Source organism: Thalassophryne amazonica, chromosome 12 (genome assembly GCF_902500255.1).
Source record: "Thalassophryne amazonica chromosome 12, fThaAma1.1, whole genome shotgun sequence".
Taxonomy (NCBI): Eukaryota; Metazoa; Chordata; class Actinopteri; order Batrachoidiformes; family Batrachoididae; genus Thalassophryne; species Thalassophryne amazonica.
Window position 1 is genome coordinate 47,747,623 of NC_047114.1, and position 23,575 is coordinate 47,771,197.

A 23,575-nucleotide genomic window follows, 5' to 3' on the forward strand; every position below is an offset into this window, starting at 1 on the left:
GCGTCAAGCAACCCAGTCCAGTCGAAAGTTTCTCTACTATTGCAACCACCTGGACAACTGAGAGCCTTCACAGAAATGTTGAACTCTGAGCTCTAAATTTGGCCAGGCCTGTGTGAGTCCGGGGTTGTGCAGAGAGGAGAGAGCCAATGATCTTGTTCTGCATTATCTGCAACCTCCCTTGATTACACTCAGTCAGGCCAGAATACCAGGCTACACTGGCAGAGTTCATGTGACATTGTATCAAGGCTGATGGAAGAAGTTTTCTCATGCAAAGCCAAATCTTTGGCCCATCTGTATAAGAATTTTATTTAATTTTGCATTTTACTTGCTGATCACTTTGTCAGCTATAAGATCACCAGATAAGGTCTGATCAAAGTCAAGACCAATATATTTTACACAGGATTTACTCATAATTTCATTTTACCAGCACGTTACATTGTGTTATATGTTATATGTGTTATGTTGCTATAACACAATATACTTGTGTTATAGTATGATTGTGCCATCATAAAATACTGTATGTAGAGTTATAAATTGTGAAATGTTTGCTCAACTATGGACTGTTATGACCAAAATGAAGGGGATTTGGGGGCTTCAAAGGTTTTTATTTAAAAACAAGATCATTTCAGCAGTGTTTGTTCCTCTTCTCTCCGGTTGTGGACAACACTCACACGGGAACAGAAGCTAATGGCATATGAAGATAGATTTTTCCAGCTTGTAAAAAGTTAGATAAACTTCTGCCTCCATCCTCCCTAACTCTCCTTGCAAATTCACTGCAGAAAATGGTTCTGGGGAGCATTAGCATGGCTAAAACCCTTCAGCTTCAGACCCCCCAACCAGGGCCCTCTTTACCCCCAGCCATTTTAAGTATTTTTTTATTATTATTTGCCTCTTACATGTCTGTACATGAGCTTATTGAAATATTTTGGAATCATGGATGTGGAGAGGAGAAGAATCAAACACAGTTTCCCTTATAATATTATCTTTATTAGTAAAGGAGGACAGTTTTTTTTAATTAGAGTTAGGGTTACAAAAAATTATGGCGTGCACTGCCAAAATCCCGAAGTTGGCAACCCTGCATTTAATCATCGTTTTCTGCATTGTGATGATGTTAGCACATCAGTTAGCTTCCAGTAGTGTATTTGTGGTGTGAAATGGGCAGGAAAATGAAACAAACAAACAAACAAAAAAAAAAAAATCAGGCTGCACAAAATTATTAATTGTTATGAAGCAATGACCAAACATTACACAAAAACATGTGGTTAAAATAGTTTGGGGGAATTTTTGATGAAGCTCAGTCAGCATTAGCATGCTAGCTTTAGCTTAGGCCTAAAGACTCCCTCACACTGTGAATGACATAAACTTTTCTGTTTTTTTTTTTTTGTTTGTTTTGTGTGTGAGAGACAGCAGTGGAAGTACCGAGTGTGACATTATCATAAATGCGTTGAAAAGATGTTTTTTGTAAACCACATTTCACTGACCAGTGAAAAATGAATTTGGAGAAATTTCACCACAATAATCTGTATTACTGCTGTTTAAAACTTCATCTGAATGAATCACTCATTTAATGAAATAAATTCATGTTTGTGACATGTTGATAATGTTGGTGCATTTTTGCTGGTTTAAAAGTGGGTGTAAAGACATTTAGATGGATATCACCCAGTTCAACCAAAAATCAACATTGAAATTACATCTTGTGCTCACTTGGAAGAGGAACATGATATGCTGAAGCTATTTTATCTCACTGCTGATTAAAGATGAGGCCAAGCCATTCAGTTGCACTTCAGAGTACATGGTTACAGAAAAAAGCCTTCAGACCAGCAGTGAGTCTATTTCTAATTTGCTTGGTACATTCTGCTTCTTAACGTCTCCCTCTCTGTCAACGAGAGTGCTTTCACATTTTCACTGTCATGAAAATAAATGGATCTTTCAAAGGCAAAGTATTGCGTCACGTCGGATTGTTCACACAGTTTCAGCTTTCAACTTTTGCACAGTTTGGACTTGTGTTTACTTTCACAGTGATAATTAAACAACCTTGTCGTTCAGAATCTGTAGATATCGTTTACTCCCCAGGGAGGCTGCAGTAACCTCGCTGCTTTCCCACCTCTTGAAAAATGGCGATCCTCAAAGTAAATGAACATTTCGATTCACAATATCCAATCTCATTTCATTTGGCAAATGTACTTAGCTGTTGCCACGCAACAATGCTTTCCTGAGCTAACCGCCCCCAACCCGCTTCCCCAGGCGGGATTGTGCTCTACTCTCTGACTCAAGTCGCAGTGTCACACTTTCATGGGGGTGGGGGTTGAATTAGCTTTTTTTTTTTTTTTTCTGTCACAGTTGCTATTCAGTGCACGTTGGTGTCGGGTAATGAGATTGAATCTTGATGTGCTGTGCACATTCTGCTCTGTCTCTCTTGTCTTGGATAGAGGACAGTGTGGAAGCTTCCCTGATATTACTTTGCCCCGCATGAGAGGATGTCAGTGTCTTCACAGTTCAGCTGCCCCGTTGGGCGCTGATCCAATACAGCACAGTACAGGGCTGTCATCGATACGCTGTGTCCCAGTCCCACATACCTTTCCGAGCTCTCTCATGCACGCCTATTAGTTTGCCAATAATTGATCGGCCTAATGTTCGTTATTCCTTTTAGATGTTTTCAGTAAGTACACAGGGCATTGTGTGTGTATTGATGATCAAACGTGAGCCATCTCCAGCTGCTGGGGGGTCAATGAAGGGTTTAAGATGAAGCAGCCGAGCATGTGTTTTTTAATATCATTGAGTTTAGGAGATTCTCTTTCACAACTGTAATGTTGCACAGTCGAGTGTGTGAATGAGGTGAGAATTTCTTTCATCTGTCTCTGTTTGGATTCTTTATATCCAGGAGGCACGCAGTAGATAATCAGCTTGTTTTGTCTGCTCTGTCTCGAGAAAAACAAATGAAATTTTTAACTGATGTTTACTGTTGTCTTTTCTTCCCTCCCTTTATGTTTTTGTTTGTCCTTTTCCTCTCACTCCTTCTTGCTTCCTTTTGTCTGATGTTCTTTTTTCACCTAGCTTCACACTGACATGGACAGGAATGATGGACGCACTAAGTACATTCTGCGAGGCGAAGGGGCAGGCTCAGTTTTTGTGATAGATGAGAAAACGGGTAACATCCATGTCACCAAGCCACTGGACCGTGAGGAGAAGGACGAGTACCGTCTCATTGCCACGGCCACTGACAGGCAGACGGACCGCGCCCTGGAGCCATCTTCACAGTTCATAATTCGGGTGCAAGACATCAATGACAACCCGCCGGTCTTCGATGATGGTCCCTACAGCGCCATTGTGCCCGAGATGGCAAATATAGGTACTGTAACCGGGGAGGCTAGAGGGAGTTTGGGATCATAATTCATTTTGAGCTAAAGATGTATAGAGAAAAAAATGTGTAGCTTGTTTTATAGTTTGAGGCTATCTTCTATCCCTTTGTTTTTAATATGTCAAGAAATAGAAACCCTGTCCATCAACTGTTTATAACCAGAAGGAAAAATATTCCCATAATACAATCACTAAATCTGTAATCCTTCTTAATCAGCTGTTCACAAAAACCCAATTTACTGCATCTTTCCCCAAATTAGAGTGTGGATAAATTACTTTCAAAACTCCATCTGCCATCCACCCACTGACGAATAATGAAATCTTTCACAGCGAATCGGATACTTTGACCAAATGACCTCTGAAAATTAGATAACACCCTCATTTACAATCCTGTCAGTGGTTTACATGGAAAAAAAAAATGTCTCTGATATCTTGTGGTTAAATGTATTCTCCAAAGATCAGGGTAAGAACTTTCTTGGGTTGGCTGTTGACTGAACTTACAGAAAAGATTTGGTTTTAAATTTAATCAAAAAGAAGTAAAAAATTACCACTGCAGAGGTTATTATCTTTTCCTCTGCTGCTGCTGGCTTGATATTAAGATTTACTTCAAAATTAAAGCACTGTAGCCACAAAGTTACACGTTATACACAACTGTACCTCTGGAATCCCTTTCAACAAAACTTGCTGAACCTACACTCAACAAAAATATAAACGCAACACTTTTGGTTTTGCTCCCATTTTGTATGAGATGAACTCAAAGATCTAAAACTTTTTCCACATACACAATATCACCATTTCCCTCAAATATTGTTCACAAACCAGTCTAAATCTGTGATAGTGAGCACTTCTCCTTTGCTGAGATAATCCATCCCACCTCACAGGTGTGTCATATCAAGATGCTGATTAGACACCATGATTAGTGCACAGGTGTGCCTTAGACTGCCCACAATAAAAGGCCACTCTGAAAGGTGCAGTTTTGTTTTATTGGGGGGGGGATACCAGTCAGTATCTGGTGTGACCACCATTTGCCTCATGCAGTGCAATACATCTCCTTCGCATAGAGTTGATCAGGTTGTCAATTGTGACCTATGGAATGTTGGTCCACTCCTCTTCAATGGCTGTGCGAAGTTGCTGGATATTGGCAGGAACTGGTACACGCTGTCGTATACGCCGGTCCAGAGCATCCCAAACATGCTCAATGGGTGACATGTCCGGTGAGTATGCCAGCCATGCAAGAACTGGGACATTTTCAGCTTCCAAGAATTGTGTACAGATCCTTGCAACATGGGGCCGTGCGTTATCCTACTGCAACAGGATCTCGTCACGGTATCTCTGTGCATTCAAAATGCCATCAATAAAATGCACCTGTGTTCTTCGTCCATAACAGACGCCTGTCCATACCACAACCCCACCGCCACCATGGGCCACTCGATCCACAACATTGACATCAGAAAACCGCTCACCCACACGACGCCACACACACTGTCTGCCATCTGCCCTGAACAGTGTGAACCGGGATTCATCCGTGAAGAGAACACCTCTCCAACGTGCCAAACACCAGCGAATGTGAGCATTTGCCCACTCAAGTCGGTTACGATGACGAGCTGGAGTCAGGTCGAGACCCCGATGAGGACGACGAGCATGCAGATGAGCTTCCCTGAGATGGTTTCTGACAGTTTGTGCAGAAATTCTTTGGTTATGCAAACCTATTGTTTCAGCAGCTGTCCGAGTGGCTGGTCTCAGACGATCTTGGAGGTGAACATGCTGGATGTGGAGGTCCTGGGCTGGTGTGGTTACACGTGGTCTGCGGTTGTGAGGCTGTTTGGATGTACTGCCAAATTCTCTGAAACGCCTTTGGAGACGGCTTATGGTAGAGAAATGAACATTCCATACACGAGCAACAGCTCTGGTTGACATTCCCGCTGTGAGCATGCCAATTGCACACTCCCTCAAATCTTGCGACATCTGTGGCATTGTGCTGTGTGATAAAACTGCACCTTTCAGAGTGGCAAACATGTCACCCATTGAGCATGTTTGGGATGCTCTCGACCGGCGTATACGACAGCGTGTACCAGTTCCTGCCAATATCCAGCAACTTCGCACAGCCACTGAAGAGGAGTGGACCAAAATTCCACAGGCCAAAATTGACAACCTGATCAACTCTATGCAAAGGAGATGTGTTGCACTGCATGAGGCAAATGGTGGTCACACCAGATACTGACTGGTATCCCCCCCCAATAAAACAAAACTGCACCTTTCAGAGTGGCCTTTTATTGTGGACAGTCTAAGGCACACCTGTGCACTAATCATGGTGTCTAATCAGCATCTTGATATGGTACACCTGTGAGGTGGGATGGATTATCTCAGCAAAGGAGAAGTGCTCACTATCACAGATTTAGACTGGTTTGTGAACAATATTTGAGGGAAATGGTGATATTGTGTATGTGGAAAAAGTTTTAGATCTTTGAGTTCATCTCATACAAAATGGGAGCAAAACCAAAAGTGTTGTGTTTATATTTTTGTTGAGTGTATATTTGTGTGGAACTGGACAGCAGCAGCAAATACCTTATTTAAATAGAAATACATTCAACATTGTCCTCTTTGCTATAGTATTGACTATAATTTGTCATATTCTATTTAGCTGATGTTTGTTGTTTATTACATTTGCCAAGGACGTTATAAAGTCATTGGTGTTTATTTATTTATTTGTCTGTCTGTTAGCAAAATTACGTCAAAACTACTGCACAGATTATGACAGAATTTTCAACAGACAGATATTATACTAAGGAAGACTCCATTAAATTTTGGAGGTGATCTGGATTCGGATTCTAGCTCAAGTTTCAATTTATATAGGCTTTGAGGGATTGCTGTTGGTAGGATTACATCAAAACTACTGCACAAATTCTCACAAAATTTGCACTATAGATACATATTAGGCCATGGAAGACTTCATTCAGTTTTGGAGGTGATCTGGATCCAGATCTGGATTCTGGATCAAGTTTCACTTTATGGCAGGTCCAGCTGGCAGCGGCTCAGTGCACATGATGTATTAAATTAAAAACAGGACAATTAAAGGAACAGAGAATGACACTTTTGTCTTTGAGCTGAGTTTGTTTGGTAAAGTGGCCGTGTCTGTGCCAGCCGCTGTTGTTGAGATCTCTGGACCTGTGAGTCATAGCTGGACAACACACCGTGTTACGACGGACATCACCTTAGAAGACTACGCCGTGAGTTGGTATGCTATCCTCACGTGAAAAAACATAAAACATATATATATTGCTTTTGTGACAGACTGGAGAGCATGCACAGTGCGCACATTGACAGGCTGTCCCACCTGAAATGGACCATCAGTTCATGTGGACACGCAGTAGGTGATCTGAATGTCAAGTCTGTCTGACAGGACACGTGGGCCCCACCCAAAACGCGTGTCCTGTTAGCGGCACACCGCAGGTGACAAACCAACAGAGTGACAAATATTGCACTTTCAGTCATGTATCACCAAAAATATGCTTTAACAAATGCTGTTTTGTCAGTTATTACAATGCTTTTTTCACTGTAATTAAAGATGATGAAAACATCCTCTTCTATACATCTCAAATTTCTCCTTGTTGATTTTAGGCATTTTATGCTTCTGTTATAAGACAGAGATTGTAGCACAGTGGTAATGTTTCCGTCTGTTAATCAGAACTTTTGTAAATTGCAGGTTTGAATCCCGTGAGTGGCATTAATTTTTTATTTAACCAGGGTTATTTAACTTTTATTTATTATTTATATCAACCCAATGATTTTCACTAATTATACACCAATATCTGCTCTATCAGTGTTCAGTGATTGTAGCAGTTATTTATATACCCGGCTGGATGGCTGGTCATAATAAGACTTAATGAGAGAGCACTGCTTCATTCATGTCATTACATGACTGTATGTCTGTGACCATGAGTCATCTACAGAGGAACAGGCGGTTCATACTTGGGTTGTCTGCTTGACAAGAGGGATTCAGTAAATTGCTGTATTTTTTATGGTGTGTGTGTTTTTTTTTCCTTCACAGCAGCAGCGCGATGTGGTGCAACACATTCCAGCTGCTCACACTGTGTTCGTGCATGTGCACGATCATGCACGAACCGTCGGTGTATCGTGCACATGTGGTCCCCCATTTCATTCTTGGTTCGCAGAGTTTCTGTGTCTTTCATGTTATGTGTGACGGGGCCCTTAGATAGTATTGACACGTATATAGAACAAACATTTTTATCAGTGTCAGAAAATTCAAATGTCTATGAAATAAACTGGAATGTAAACAGTTTTAGGAAAAGTGTTTCTAGTCAGCCACAATGAAGTGTGTAATATAGTGTGAGCATGTAAATGTAGCCTTGGATAATATGGGGCAGTCACGTCTGCAGCTATTAGCTATGATCATCAAATTCTGCTGCCATAACATTCCTGCCTCCTCAGATATTATTCACAGTATATCACACATTTACAGTACATTCAGTCTTTTTAGCTATCATCATAAAGAATTTTAAAATATGTTTTGTATGGTTACAAAACCTGCTGCAGTTGAAACTCACTCAGTGTGGCACAGGGAGATGGCTTTTTAATAGCAATACTGAATTTTGATTAAGCCTTCAAAGATGCTGCTTTCACTTCCATGTGGTCAGTGTATGTTTTATGCTGTGCACATTTGTAAGGTGTCACTATTCAGTGTGTTCTCATGAATTATGTATGCACAACAAGCATTTTGTGTATGACATCCAGAAAGGGGTGTTTGTGTTTTGATACGTTAGGGTTAGAATTAAAAATAATGATCACATGAATTTCCACTTTTTTTGGATGGGAAAATTCTCCAGTTTTATGACATCACCAGCCCCAGCTCATAAATGTATGGCATATGTACAGATTCTTGTGCATTACCTTTTGTACAATTTATTACAAATTTTTATGAGAATAAACTGCACTATTCCAGATGTTGGTTTTCTTAAAATTCATGCCTATTTAATGTGGACAGGTAGAAACAACAGTCTTACTTTAGAATATGTAACTTACAGTAAGCCTAAAAGCATTATATAGCAATTAATTAAGCTTTACCCATTTTAATCAACAGTAAATAGCAACACGTAATTATACAGCTCTTTCAAGCTGTACACATCTGAAAATTCATACCATGTTCAAGGCTTTAACAATGGTTCTTTTTAATGGTGTCTCCACATAGGCAACCCTCAGGGTCCTCAGTTCATCTGTGTGAACACCAACCAATAAACGTGTGCATGGATATTGTAGTGCATGTTGTATGCCTTTATGATGTCACAAGGAATGAAAGTTAGAGAAGAAGCAATAGCAAAACCTTTAGTGCAATGTTTAAAAAAATAGAATAACATTTAATAAACTTTTCCCTGGCTTAAGGACTATTTCAGTGTTGTTGTTTGGATGCGCTTCTTAACGCATCCATCTATCTCCCATCTCCCATCTAAGTACTAGCTCAGTACAAATTTTCATTTTAATTCTTGAAGCATCTTGGTCTGCTTGGGGCTGGTTCTTTGCCTGGTGTTTGCCATTCGTGGTCCAAGTTGGTTCTGTGTTGTGGTTTATCTGACATATGGCACCGATGCATGTTCCCAAACATGACTTGGCCCCTTTGTCAGTTGGATATATTTAGTTGACATTGTCACATCATCTTGTGACCAATACAGCCTTTTGGAACAGGCCTTCACCCTCTCAGGGCTTAAAGGGTTAACTGATTTCTACAGAAAACAGTTGGGAATACTGACTTGACTGTTAAGCTGTCAAGTTATACTGTGAACTGAGAAGCAGCCAGTTATTACTTGAAGGCTTTTGTCTTGAGTTATACCCCCATCACACATAGCCAGAATCACGCAAAATGGCGTCAGAATGACGAATCAGTGCACATCTGAAAAGTGTCGGGTTTCAGTTCCAAAATGTTCTGACAGCTATCTGCGAGAATCCACACAGTTGGTCCAAATCGGCTGGCGGCCCCGAGTGTGATGCACATGTGCTCCGGGCGGCGTCGGGATGGGACACCTATCCGACGGCAGTACATGTGCAATCTGAGGACCATCTGACCACAACTTACATATTCTCATGGCAGCAAAACAGGATCCGAAATGATTTGAGCGCATAAGAGGGAACCTCGACATGGATCTGGCATGGCAAAGATTGCCAGTATGACCTGCAAGTGCCACGTATAATAATGTCCACCCCCCCGGACAGCAAAGGAACTGTTGAAATATATGTGGCACGCTTCATCATGACAATAATTCATAATTATTGTCATGCACAGTGAATGTGAACAGTGGCAATCAAACCAAAAGCACCATGTGCTACTGAGCGCACGCCACCGCAAGTCTGAACAGGCTGTTCTATCCACAGTAAACCTTACAGTACAGATGTTTGTCCATTCCTTCCCTTGGGCGATGTAAATAATGTGAACTATTGTTTCCATCATAACACGGGCAGCTGCACCTGTATGTGCTGTGCAGTAATGTGTCATTGCACACGTCAGGCTCGGAGCTGAACGGATCTCACCACTGCAATATATGATCACCTTCTAACTCTGTAGGTGATAAGACATGGAACTCTTGTGCCAGGCCGTAACAGCATGAATAAACATGACTCTCACCTCCAACAGTGGTCCAAGAGTGTTTCACAGCGCAGAGGTGGACGTGAAGCTGGGACCACAGCCTGTGATTAAAATCCTCTCACCCGACTGCTGTGTGCTGGAATGAACCACGCAAAAATAAATCCCATATGATAATTCAACCATCGCGGTGTCCAGAGTTCTGTTGTGCTGCTGAAGTGAGCAGAAAATAAAAAAATAAATTGAAGTTCACTGAAAAGGCTCCATCTGATGCATGGGACTGTTTGGCCCACTGCTAGAAAACCTTAAGCAAATCTGTCCAGTGGCACGTGCAGTGGCTCATGTAACATTATGCATGCACATGCACATACACAGACAGAACATGGCTGAGTGATAATTTCAGCCCCATGTGTGTGCGCAGGGCGCACATGTGCCAGGCACGCCGCAAACTCATGCGACGCACACTCACGCATATGCGCGTGAGGAACACAGCGCTGCCTCCCACTCTGGTTCCGTGTTTTCCATCCAGATGTTTGGACATCGGGCAGTCTTCAGCGCCTTTTATGGTCATCTGACAGCAGTCTGCGTCTGTGCTTTGGATGCCATTGTGCAGGTGTGGACGAGGTAATCTGGATGCGTTCTGACACTGCTGACCACGCCTCTTTTCCTCTCGACCGCATTGGATTATGGCAATATTTGCTGTGTCAGGCTGGTTCCTGCACATTATTACTATGCGTGACGGTGGCTTTACCCTAACATTTAAATAACATTGTTTCTAAAGCTCACAAGGTGATTAAATTTATTTCCAAATTCATTTTTAGTTTACTTTATGTTCTGACACTTGCAACACAGTGGTGCAAGCAGTTAGTACATTTGCGACCCAACAAAAATATACCCAGTTCAAGGCAACCCATGCTTGAATCCGTTTCTACATCTGGAGTTGCTTGTGTAAAACCTGTGCTGAATTGACATGCAGCTCCATACCAAATCTGATGTGGCAACCTTGAGCAAAATGGGAGAAACCAAAATAAATGTCTTTCCAACAAAACTATCAGGGATTTCACTTGGGGATACAAAATAATTGCAATGTTCCCTTGCAATTGCAAGAGAACTTCATTTTCTAAAAATTAAATATTGCCATAGGCTCTCGTCTAATATTCAATAAAAATACATGGGAAATACAGTCTGTTGAATATGGTTTATGTAAATGTAAATACACCAACAAATTGCACTGTTATGCTGGCGGTAAGATGTACATTTTCATTTGAGCATCATACTGGCAAAAAATCTTGTAGTTAAAAGTATGGGTAATAAGTGTGTGCACCTGTAAGCAAATACTCATTTAAAATGAATGAATGAATTAATAAATAAATAATGAATTAAATACTGAAAAGAATAGTGTGGTTTAAACTCAAGGCTGAGTTAAGTATCCAAAGTAAGAATGAATCTGTGAAACTGAATTGCCCAACCTGTGCGACTGCACAGGACGTACTATATTCAATACAATTCAGTTTGTGGTTCAGCATGTGACAGCTTCATTTTACAGTATTTATCCTCATGATGATATTGTATTCAAAGGAAGCAGGCCCATCCCAGGCCTTAAGATATTTACACATAACACTCAACACAGATTAACCTGCTCAAGGTTTTTTTTGATGAACACATTTATTAAGTAAGGTAAAATGAGACATTAATAAAAAGCTTATTTGAGCTGTGCCTCCCTACAGGCTTATAGATTTTTCAATTTTTCAAAGTCAAATAGAAGCCCTTCTATTAACGGGAATGTGAATGACCTGCTCATATTCACTCTGCAAACATGGCCTAATAGAAATCCAGCCACCTGGTTGGTAAGTACCAGAGGAAGGAAAGTGAAGTATTCCCTCTGCACCACCCGAACGGAGCATTGTGTCCATGTAGCACAACTTATAGAACAAGGATCCTGGGATTCCAGTGTGCCCTTTTCAGATGGGAACATATGTGCTTTTAATAAAGGCTGAAGATTATGTAGAGGTAGAGTGAAGGACATTTGTTCAATTCCTATATGCCAGCCACATTCTTGCTCTCCATTCAACAACACGGAGTATCAGTCTGCAGTCTGATATATGCCAGCAAAACCTGTTAGAATTATTTCATGTTATTAGACTTTCACACATTTAGTGGGGCAGATGAACAAAAATGAAACTTGTGACTAAAGCCGGTCTTCTATTGTAGTTTTCTGATTCCCAATTGTCTACTTTTTTTTATGCAAAACCAATTAGATAAGTAACTGCGGAGAGAAAATGTGTGTACTCTCTGGTAAAAGTAACATTGTAGAATGTTGTGACCAGTTGGGAAGCTTTGAACGTGATTAAAAAAGTTTGTGATGTTTGGACACATCATGACCACACAAAAGTGAATAATCTTGAAATTAATCATTGCTTCTTGAATGTTGATTGGAACTTCAGTTGTTAAGGCTAAAATTAAAATACAATGCAGATTTTAGCAAGTGGTGAGTGATATCTTTGCCTGGAGTGGGTAGCAGTTGTGTTCAATGGTGTGCTGTGACTGTACACAGGGCAGATGGGGAGATTAGCACAGCTCCATGAGGCACATAGCAGCTCTTCTTGAGGACCACAGCTCTGCTCATTGCATTGCCACAAATATATAATGTTGGATATGTGGATAAAACATGCACCGACTGACCATTCTCTGAGCAAATGCCTCCTTATGATTCTCTTCTGCAACAACAGTCCCACGCCCATATTCAGGCACATACCAACTATCATCTGTATATAACAGTACAGCAAATGAATTTGGACTGCTACTATAATCGGTCAGGCCCAATTTCCTCCTTTCCTTTTTGGAATTAGGACATCAATCAAGGCATGAAGTCAGCAATAGGAGATCATGAAACATTCATGATTGTTTTTGTATCTTATGAAGATTATTTTCAGAGGTGGAAGCACTTTGAGGTCAGCTAGAGGTCATTGATCTTTGCCAGATTAATAAAATCTGATACTTGTATTTTTCTCAATATTACTCTGCACAGAGCAGAATTAAAGCACATCAATCCATTTTCTAAACTTGTCATTTAACAGCTCTGTCATGCATTATGGAAAAAACCTTCAATCCAAACTGCTTCTTAATGTTTGTATTACTTTATTCATTTTTTTAAAAACTGAATCTCATCAATTCAAATTCAGAATTGCAGTAGTAAAACTATGACACTTAGAGTAATATTGACAAAATGACATTTTATTTTTTAAAAATACATCAGTATTTTCAGTATCAGTATTGTTATTAATTGTAAAACATGTCTTTAAAATGTCTTCAAAAGTGGACCTTTACTCTATCAACGGGACCCTTTCATCTCTTGCCTCTGGCTTGACATGTGTGCTGTCTCTGTAAGTCTAGTATCTCATTGACGTGTGACTGGTGGAGAGGAGGCGGAGACACAAAATTGCGTGAAAACACATGAAAAGGTGGTAAATTTTTAATGTGGAATCTCATTGAATTGGTCCTCCCAAAATGTGTGCACATGAAGGTTGAGTGGCACTGGCACGATCATTGCAGGCGCAAGGATTTGCATGCAAATGCTGAGCAGCATTCTCATGGATGTTTAGCATCACTGGCGCGGATGAAATGACAGCACGTTTGTGCACGCAGTGCTCAGACTGGATGTGGACTATTACATGGTTATTATCTGAAACAGTCTGTGAAAATTTCCCTGATGTTAGGCAGAAAAAAATAATAAATAAATAATAATCATAAAAAACAAGAAGAAAAGTTGTGAACAACCACTCACGGACTTACAGAATGATGTCCAGGAGCTGCATCTTTCAGCTTCTATTGACATCCGCGCTGACAATAAAAATAAAAACAATGAATTTGAATCACCTCGTCCACATTCTCTACACAGGTGAAGTCCACTGTCTTTGTGTGCACGAGGGTTGTCACGGGCTGGCAGCATTAGAATGTAGACCTTAGAAAAAACACAGCAAATCCTGTTCGCGCGGCCGCTCTGCTGGACAGGATGCTTCCAGCATGCGTGCACAGCTGGATTGTGTATTCGCAGGCGGGCCACACATAAAACTTAGTTACATTAGCTGGCATGACTCCTCTATTGCCAAGCAGAATGCGACCAGCCCACTCACATACGTGCACACCAAGTGTACTCCAACCAGGAGCATTAAACTTCATTTCCATTTCTTTCCTCAGAAAAATAAATAAACAGATGTAAACACAATGGTTTGTGCAACTTGTGTGTCCAGCCCATTCACGCACGTGCATGGGAGATGGGTGCTAGCCGTCTGCAGAGCTGGGTGGCTAGAAGCTGCCCTATTCATTCGGCCACTTCCAGAAGTGCTGTTCCTCCTCAGTCATACAGTAGTGTTCAGAATAATAGTAGTGCTATTTGACTAAAAAGATTAATCCAGGTTTTGAGTATATTTCTTATTGTTACATGGGAAACAAGGTACCAGTAGATTCAGTAGCTTCTCACAAATCCAACAAGACCAAGCATTCATGATATGCACACTCTTAAGGCTATGAAATTGGGCTATTAGTAAAAACAAAAGTAGAAAAGGGGGTGTTCACAATAATAGTAGTGTGGCATTCAGTCAGTGAGTTCGTCAATTTTGTGGAACAAACAGGTGTGAATCAGGTGTCCCCTATATAAGGATGAAGCCAGCACCTGTTGAACATGCTTTTCTCTTTGAAAGTCTGAGGAAAATGGGACGTTCAAGACATTGTTCAGAAGAACAGCATAGTTTGATTAAAAAGTTGATTGGAGAGGGGAAAACTTATACGCAGGTACAAAAAATTATATGCTGTTCATCTACAATAATCTCCAATGCTTTAAAATGGACAAAAAAAAAAAAAAAACAAACGCGTGGAAGAAAACGGAAAACAACCATCAAAATGGATAGAAGAATAACCAGAATGGCAAAGGCTCACCCACTGATCAGCTCCAGGATGATCAAAGACAGTGTGGAGTTACCTGTAAGTGCTGTGACAGTTAGAAGAAGCCTGTGTGAAGCTAATTTATTTGCAAGAATCCCCCCGCACAAGTCCCTCTGTTAAATAAAAGACGTGCAGAAGAGGTTACAATTTGCCAAATAACACATCAACTGGCCTAAAGAGAAATGGTGGAATATTTTGTGGACTGATGAGAGTAAAATTGTTCTTTTTGGGTCCAAGGGCCACATGCAACCTGGTCGGCGCTTGTGCATGCATGTACTACCAAAAAAAGACTGTGTACATCCTCAGTGCAGCGAAAAAAAATAAAAAATCATGTCAGAAATTAGTCCAGCTTTTCATTCCAACTTCCTGCCAACAGCCTCCAGACAGCACAGTGGATTTGTTTTCTGTGTGCGCGCACGTGCCCATGTGTGGCGCGCATGCATGCACCGACCCATTTTGGCTTTTAAGCATGAGGTGTCAGAAAAGCTACCATAGACGGGGAACCCTGTTGGTACAGGGACCCCTCCGTTGGGGGGGCTCCCTGTGCCAATGGGAAAAAAGTATTTTGGTCTCATACTAGGAAGTTCAAAACCAAAGCCAGGGGTACTAAGATAAGTCCTTCCTTCTTAGAAAATGTGTACAACCCCAGAGTGCAAAAACAACACAATACTTACAACCAGTGGAAGCAGGAGGCAAGAAGCTGTCAACAAACAAAATGCAATGGACCTGCAACCTTAAGACAGACAACCAGTGACTGAAATACCCAAAGTAATCAGGAGGCAGGTGCAGAATCCAACATGTGGAATGAGTCAACACTAACAACGTGTAGGGACCAAAACAAACACCAGAGGGAAGCAAACATTCAGACACACATGAAACTGAGGATAATGAAAGGAACACCAGGTGGCAGCAGATAAAGAATCTTGCTTGAAACTGAAGATAACAGCATCTCAGAGAATAATGAAAAACCAGAGAAAAGGTAAAATGCTAAGAAGTGATAACAAGCTGGGAGATGTAGGGAATGATAGATCAGAAAACAGGTGATGCAAGATAAGAGGCTGGGAATAATACTATGAGAACATAAAGAGATGGGAGCTGAGGACAGATGTGAGAAACCAACACTAAATCAACTAAAACACTGACAAAACCACAACACCATGCCCTAATATCTATTCGTGGTGCAAATTTGGTGACAATCTGTGAAGTAGTTTTGTAATCCTTCAAAGCCTTTATAAAGTGAAATCTTGATCCAGAATCCGGATCCAGATCACCTCTAAAATTCAATGGACTCTTCCGTGACCTAATATTTATCTGTGGTGAAAATTTTGTCAAAACTTGCGTAGTAGTTTTGATGTGATCCTGCTAGCAGACAGACATAAATAAATGGCAGTGATTTAGTTACATCCTTGGTGAACGTAATAAGGCACCTTGTGAAAGCTGTAACAGGTATGAGCTCATCCATATAAGAACCACACTGGAAATTGCAAAATACTTTTCTTGTTTAACAATATGTATGCAAACACACATACCCTAGGCACCCAAATACATTAGTTTTCACGTTTTTCTTAGGCGCTGCTGTTCAATCTTAATATTCTTTTTGGCTTGCAATTGGCCTTGAGTTTGCTGCTGCCCAGATCAGACACACCAATTTTCTTGGTTTTAGTTGGTGGCAATGCACACACAGACCTTTTCAAATTCAAAATGCAATTTAAATGCAATGTAGGCAGGGTCTACAAAGGGTGAGCATATTGGGTGATGTTGAATAACACTGCCACAACAGCTACTTGTGAGACATATATGATTTTTGCCTTCAACAGACATAGAATAGCAAACCTGATGCAGTATGGGACTAAAGTCTGCAGTCTGTTATTTGAAAGGAGTGCAAAGTGTAATCATGAACTGCTCAAACAATGTGTTGAAACAGCTGGAGCTGTTGTTTTTGCAGTATTGCCTTTTATTACATACATTTAAATGCACAGAAATATGACAATATTAGATTTCTACAGCATACAACTTTGTCAATGACAATGGTTAGAATACCAACAACAGTTTGTCTTCTTTTGGTATATCCTTCACTGATATACTGTATTTACCCCCAACATTGCAGTTTTAAAGTTTACTATGCTGGCTGAAGGGAATAGGGCAGGAATTAAGGGTGTAGAGACTGTTTAAGAATGTTTTTTGCAAGACTGGTCAAATCTCTTCTTTGTAAAACAGTTGAAACCCAGCCTTAACCGCGGAGCGGGTCTCAGACACGCTTTGTCCCCTGTTTACAATGTGGTACTCAGGTCAAAGCAGTTTCAGTCTTTTGTTCATGGTAATGAGTCATTCACGTCATCAGGAGAGAGTCGTCAAGGGAGCCATCAGGGGAGGCTTCCATCCTGTCATTAGGAGAGTGCTAACTAGAGCACAATAGGTGCTAATTAGAGCTATTGTTTAGTCACTAGCCTATAGCAGTCAGCCTCTCGGTAGGTGGGGTCTGGTCTCCAGCTTTTGTTGGCTTCTGGTTTATTCTTCTCTACAAGAGTCAAGACAGAAGTCAGACTACCAGAGCAAGAATTTTAGCTGAGGAAGCTTCTGTGATTTGAAGCGAAACGTCCTCATGTCAAGCAACCCAGTCCAGTCGAAGCTTCTCTACTATGGAAACCACCTGGACAACTGAGAGCCTACACAGAAATATTGCGATCCTTATAATTATATGCACCCTGAAGGTATTGTTGGGTCTGCATAGCCATATGTATGGAAATTAACTTAGCAAGTTTATAGAAGTGGGCACCACAATGGCTCAGTGGTTAGCATAAAGTGAGAAGGTCCCTGCTTCACATGTTTGCATATTGTCCCCATGTTTGCATGTGTTCCCTCCAGGTGCTCCACCTTCCTCCCACCTCCAAAGGCATGTAGGTTCTCACTCACTCACTCATCTTCAACTGCTTTTCTGGGATCGGGTTGTGAGGGCAACAGCTCCAGCAGGGGACCCCAGACTTCCCCAGACTGGGGATCCCGAGGTGTTCCCAGGCCAGTGTGGAGATATAATCTCTTTACCTAGTCCTGGGTCTTCCCCAGGGTCTCCTCCCAGATGAATGTGCCTGGAACACCTCCCTAGGGAGGCACCCAAGAGGCAACTTTACCAGATGCCCGAACCACCTCAGCTGGCTCCTTTCAACGCGAAGGAGCAGTGACTCTACACGAGCGTCCCATGGATCATTCAACATCTCACCCTGTCTCTAAGGGAGACACCAGCCATCCTCCTGAGGAAGCCCATTTCGGCCGCTTGTACCCGCGATCTAGTTCTTTTGGTCATAACCACAACCCTCATGACCATAGGTGAGAGTTGGAACAAAGATTAATCAGTAGATCAAGAGCTTTGCCTTTTGGCTCAGCTCCCTTTTTGTCACAACAGTACGGTAGAGTGAATGCAACACCTTCCCTGCTGCGCCAATTGGAAACTTTAAATTGACCATCAGTGTCAGTGAGTGAATGTGTTTGTCTATATATTTTGGCCCTGCGATGGTGGCCTCTTCAGAGTGTACCTCACCTTTCACCCAGTGACCACTGGGATAGGCTCCAGCCCCCAGTGACCCTTAATTGGAATAAGCAGGTTTAAGAAATAGATAGAAGTTTACAGAAATCCATGTCAGCATTTTGTGAATGCAACTAAAATTTCTGCTGGGTTGCAGTTGTGGAGACGAGTAGCTTATATGCCTTTGACAGTGAGAAATGCTGTGATGATCTTTGAAGAACTAACAGATGCCATGATTGCAGTACTTAAGAAGCTGAATGAGGAGTATAAATGTCTGGGTTTCTAGTTGTTCTGGACCATGATTACGATCCAGACTTTCAATAACTTCATGGACTCAATAATTAGTAGTTTAATTATACACCTTGAAAGTGACAGATTTGCTTATCTCTGCAGTAACATTAGTGTATTTCAGTCCTTAGGGTTTGATATCGATTGATGAATGAGAAAAGCTTATGGGCTTTGGGCTCACTGAGGTGTATTGCAATGCTGATACCTTTGCAAAAGAATGATGGTGCAGGTCTTTAGGGTTCTTTCTGTCTTACTCTGTGTTTGTGAGACTTGGACCCTTACCTGTGACTAAGGCAACAACTGCATGCCTTAGGTATTAGGACTGTTCAGAAGATCCTTGATGGGAAATGATAAATGGACTGTATTTATATAGCGCTTTTTCCATCTGCATCAGAAGCTCAAAGCGCTTTACAATTATGCCTCACATTTTCCCATTCATACAGACACATGTGTCAGGGTGCTGCCATGCAAGGTGCTCACTACACGCCGGGAGCAACGACAGGATTAAGGACCTTGTCCAAGAGCCCTTCATTATTTTCTGGTCTGGCTGGATTTTGAACCGAGGATCATCTGGTCTGAAGCCCAACTCTTAACCACTAGATCATCACTCCTCGCATATCCTTGGGGAAAGCTTGAATGACTTTGTGTCACGCAAACAGTACCTTTTTAGACTAAGATGAGACATACTATTTGTGTTGCACCACTGTACACCTGGGCAATCAATACACAAGATTGGTTCAAGCTGGAGTGGGACAGTTACAGTTTTTGCCAGTGCAACCCTCACATTGCCATCAAAATAATGACTTTAGGTCATTTCTGACAATCCAGAAATGGATGCGAGGGGCTCTGTAATGGACTCTCTGCATCCCTGGGCATTCATAGTTCATTTCTGACAAACCCCACAAAGACTGCACTTCAGCTCACAGTGGCACTTTAGTACAAATGTGAAACTCACCCAGAAATGGAGGAAAACAGACTCCAGTGTTTATTCCATTCTTTCTCATGTCTCTCATCAAAGTTACTTGTCATTTTTTGTGGTTTTTCTGTCATAACTCAGTCAAACTTTGCCTTTACAGGAGGACCTAGACCCAGTTTCATAAAGCAGTCTAATCTTTTAGTCTACTATGCTCACTTAGTCGACTGAGGTTAGTTGCCCAACATTATCTGTCTAATCTCCATTTCACATTGACAGCTAAACTTGTAGATTAGTTGTCTTACGTTAGTTCACATTGTTCCCGTTGCCAAGAAATGCCTGCAATGTGTGACAGTATACAAATAATGAAAGTTTATGAGTTCAATGGTACGAATATTTTATGAGGTGAAAGCAGGAACATACCATTCAATGAGGCCAAGAATGTAAAAACATTCATTATTTGTTTTATATAACGGCTAAAATAAATCCTTGTCATTTATAGTATATTGATTTGCAAACAACAGAAAAGGGACTTACATTTTGGTACCTCCTCAGTGCAGCGAAAAAAAAAATAGCATTAGAAAATAATCCAGCTTTGGTGCGTCACTGCTGCTTTGACATCAGCATCCGTCAGCAAAACAAACTCCACCATGTTTGTTTTAAAGCTAAGCGCCGCCCGGCTTGTGTGAGCGTGTGCGCGGTGCGTGCTCACACAAGCGGGAAGGCACTTGTGCGCTCATGTACTACATAAAAATGACTGTGTATTTCCTCAGTGCAGCAAAAAAAAAAAAAAAAATCACATCAGATGGCTTAAAGCGCAGTGGAATTGTTTTGTGTGTGTGTGCACATGCGTTGTGTATGTGTGCGTGTGTGTGTGTGTTCAGAGTGCAATGGTACGAAATGTATGGAACCAAATCTGCACTTTAAATGGAACCAAATTTGCACTCTAAATGGAACCAAATTTGCAGTCTAAATGCAATCCAACAGAAATGGGATGAATAATCCATGTCACGTGACATACAAAGCACCAATCAAATGACAAGGATCCACTCAGCCGTTATATAATTTTGTTTATTTCCGAGTTGTTCCATCTGCTTTAAACATGGTTGAGTCTGCCGCAGCAGAGGAGAAGGGCTCCGTAAACATCTCCAATGGATTATTCTGGTCCCAGAACATCTGCGTCCACCACAAGTCTCTCCTTCCTTCCTCCTTCATCAAGTGGTGGTAGATGATGGCTGCCTTTTTTGACGTAAGACACTGAAGTTTTGTCAACTAAAATAAGATTAGCCTCCTCTGTACCAGGCTAAAACCTTTAGTCTGGTAACGCAAAATAGCCGACTAAGTGCTTCCTGCAATGACTAATGTCACAAGATGAGTCAACTAAGTGAGTTTCGTCCAGGAAACAAGATTAGACTGTTTTATGAAAGCAGGTCCTGGGCTACTAAAATATAGACCTGGGTTTGATTCATAAATTGTATATACCTAATTGTAATATAGACCTAATATTCCACCCAGCTGTAAATGGGCACTAATCTTTGGTTGGGGAAGTAACGTGTGAGACTGGCATCCCGTGAGACTGGCATTGTGGTTCCTCCAACTGAGAAAGTGTTATATTGGCTCTTAGAAGAACCTGGACTCTTTGTCAGCTCATTGGGAAGCTGTGTGCTGCATTTAAAGAGGATGAGAAGCACAGACAGGACTGTCATTACTGAAACCTGCCCTAACTCCAATTTGCACACATCCATCCATCCATCCATTTTCTTCCGCTTTATCCGGAGTCGGGTCGCAGGGGCAGCAGCTCAAGCAAAGCCGCCCAGACCTCCCGATCCACACACACACCTCCCCCAGCTCCTCCGGGGGAACCCCAAGGCATTCCCAAGCCAGCCGAGAGACGTAGTCAATCCAGCGTGTCCTGGGTCTTCCCCGGGGCCTCCTCCCGATAGGACATGCCCGGAACACCTCTCCAGTGAGGCGTCCAGGGGGCATCTGGAAAAGATGCCCGAGCCACCTCAACTGCCTCCTTTCGATGTGGAAGAGCAGCGGCTCGACTTCGAGCTCCTCCCGAGTGACCGAGCTCCTCACCCTATCTCTAAGGGAGCACCCAGCCACCCTGCGGAGGAAACTCATCTCGGCCGCTTGTACTTGCGACCTCGTTCTTTCGGTCATGAGCCACATCTCATGACCATAGGTGAGGATTTCATCCAGCTCCAGCCATGGTGTGTTTGTGCCTTTAGTCATCACAATTATGAAAACTGGGTTTGTCACACCCACCTGTGAATGCAACCCAGATTTGATGTTAAATTTGTACTCACACCAAGCTTCACAAAGTACAGGCTTCAGTGCTGTTTGTGATGCAGTACACTGTGAAATGACTTTAATGCAGCTGAAATTGAGGATTCTTGAAAATGAATAAATTCAAACACAATGGTACAGCTGTGGCGTGTTGGAGAATGAAGAGTTTGTCTTAAAGTCCATCAAAAGTCAATGTTTTCTCTTTAAGTGGATGCACGTCAGGTCTTAAATCAAATGGGACTCCGTTTATAGTGTGTGAATAGTCTTTGTTTTGCAGTAACATGAGCCACTGTCATATGATGATGCATGTGTGTTTGTTTACAACCACCATGCACTTCAGGGTTGGCTGGATCCGAAGCCAGCAGTCACAGGGTATGAGGTGGGGTACACCCTGAACAGGACGTTAGTCTGTCACAGGACCACATATAGACAGACAAACACATTCACTTTCCAATTCACCTAACCTGCATGTCTTTGGATGTGGGAGGAAGCCAGAGCACCCAGGAATAACATACAAACTCCATACAAAAACTGTGGGAAGCTATCCCAAAACCTTCTTACTGTGAGGTATCAGTGCAAACCAGTAAGCCACCATGCCGCCAAATAAGTTCCTTCAAACTGCACTCGAAGATGCCAGCATGTTGATTTGGCACAATTTTTTTTTTTTTATGCCAGATGCTCTTCCTGACAACTCCACATTCTATGGAGAATGGGCAGGGGTAAGTCTAGTAATATTAGATCATATTAGAATGTATATTTTAAGATAATTTATGTTGTTTTACTATATATACCAGTTCCATGGGGCCAAAGAAATACATTGTAACTGGTGTTCTGAAAGTGATAAATGTCTAATATTATAATTATTAAGGGTGTAACAATACATGTATTTGTATTGAACCATTTCAGTATGGGACGTTCAGTTCGGTACAGTGCTGTTCTCGGGTGAGTTCACGTTGCATGTGTTTACATTCATTGTTGCCAACTTGGCGACTCTCTCACTAAATCTGGTGACTTTCCAAACCCTCTTGGCGACTTATTTTCTCAAAAGCGACTTGCAACAAATTTAGCTACTTTTCCTGGCGTTACCGGAGGCTTTTCTGATGTTTGGTGACTGAAAGTGAAAGTCTCTGTTGTCACCCAGCGGCAGCGGGTCTCCCCCTCCTCTGCTGCCTGCAGCAGCCTGTAAAGCGCTGAGTGGAGGGATATCTCCGGTCACAAACCTTGTTTGACCTCATTTGCTGTGCTGTGATTAAATAGTCCTGAGACTTTGAGAAGCCCTGGCCTTGAGAAGTTATTTCATTTTAATACAGTAGTGTTCAGAATAATAGTAGTGCTATGTGACTAAAAAGATGAATCCAGGTTTTGAGTATATTTCTTATTGTTACATGGGAAACAAGGTACCAGTAGATTCTCACAAATCCAACAAGACCAAGCATTCATGATATGCACACTCTTAAGGCTATGAAATTGGGCTATTAGTAAAAAAAAGTAGTAAAGGGGGTGTTCACAATAATAGTAGTGTGGCATTCAGTCAGTGAGTTCGTCAATTTTGTGGAACAAACAGGTGTGAATCAGGTGTCACCTATTTAAGGATGAAGCCAGGACCTGTTGAACATGCATTTCTCTTTGAAAGCCTGAGAAAAATGGGACGTTCAAGACATTGTTCAGAAGAACA

General features: G+C 41.6%; 1 protein-coding gene across 1 annotated transcript in view; it reads left to right on the plus strand.

Annotated features, from left to right (window-relative positions):
- The window catches only part of LOC117521240, a 569,076-nt gene that overhangs the window by 138,620 nt on the left and 406,881 nt on the right, over positions 1-23,575 (plus strand). The window contains exon 2 of the mRNA XM_034182574.1: positions 3,055-3,349. Within this exon, the coding sequence (XP_034038465.1) occupies positions 3,055-3,349 (295 nt within the window). The remainder of the gene's footprint in view (positions 1-3,054; positions 3,350-23,575) is intronic.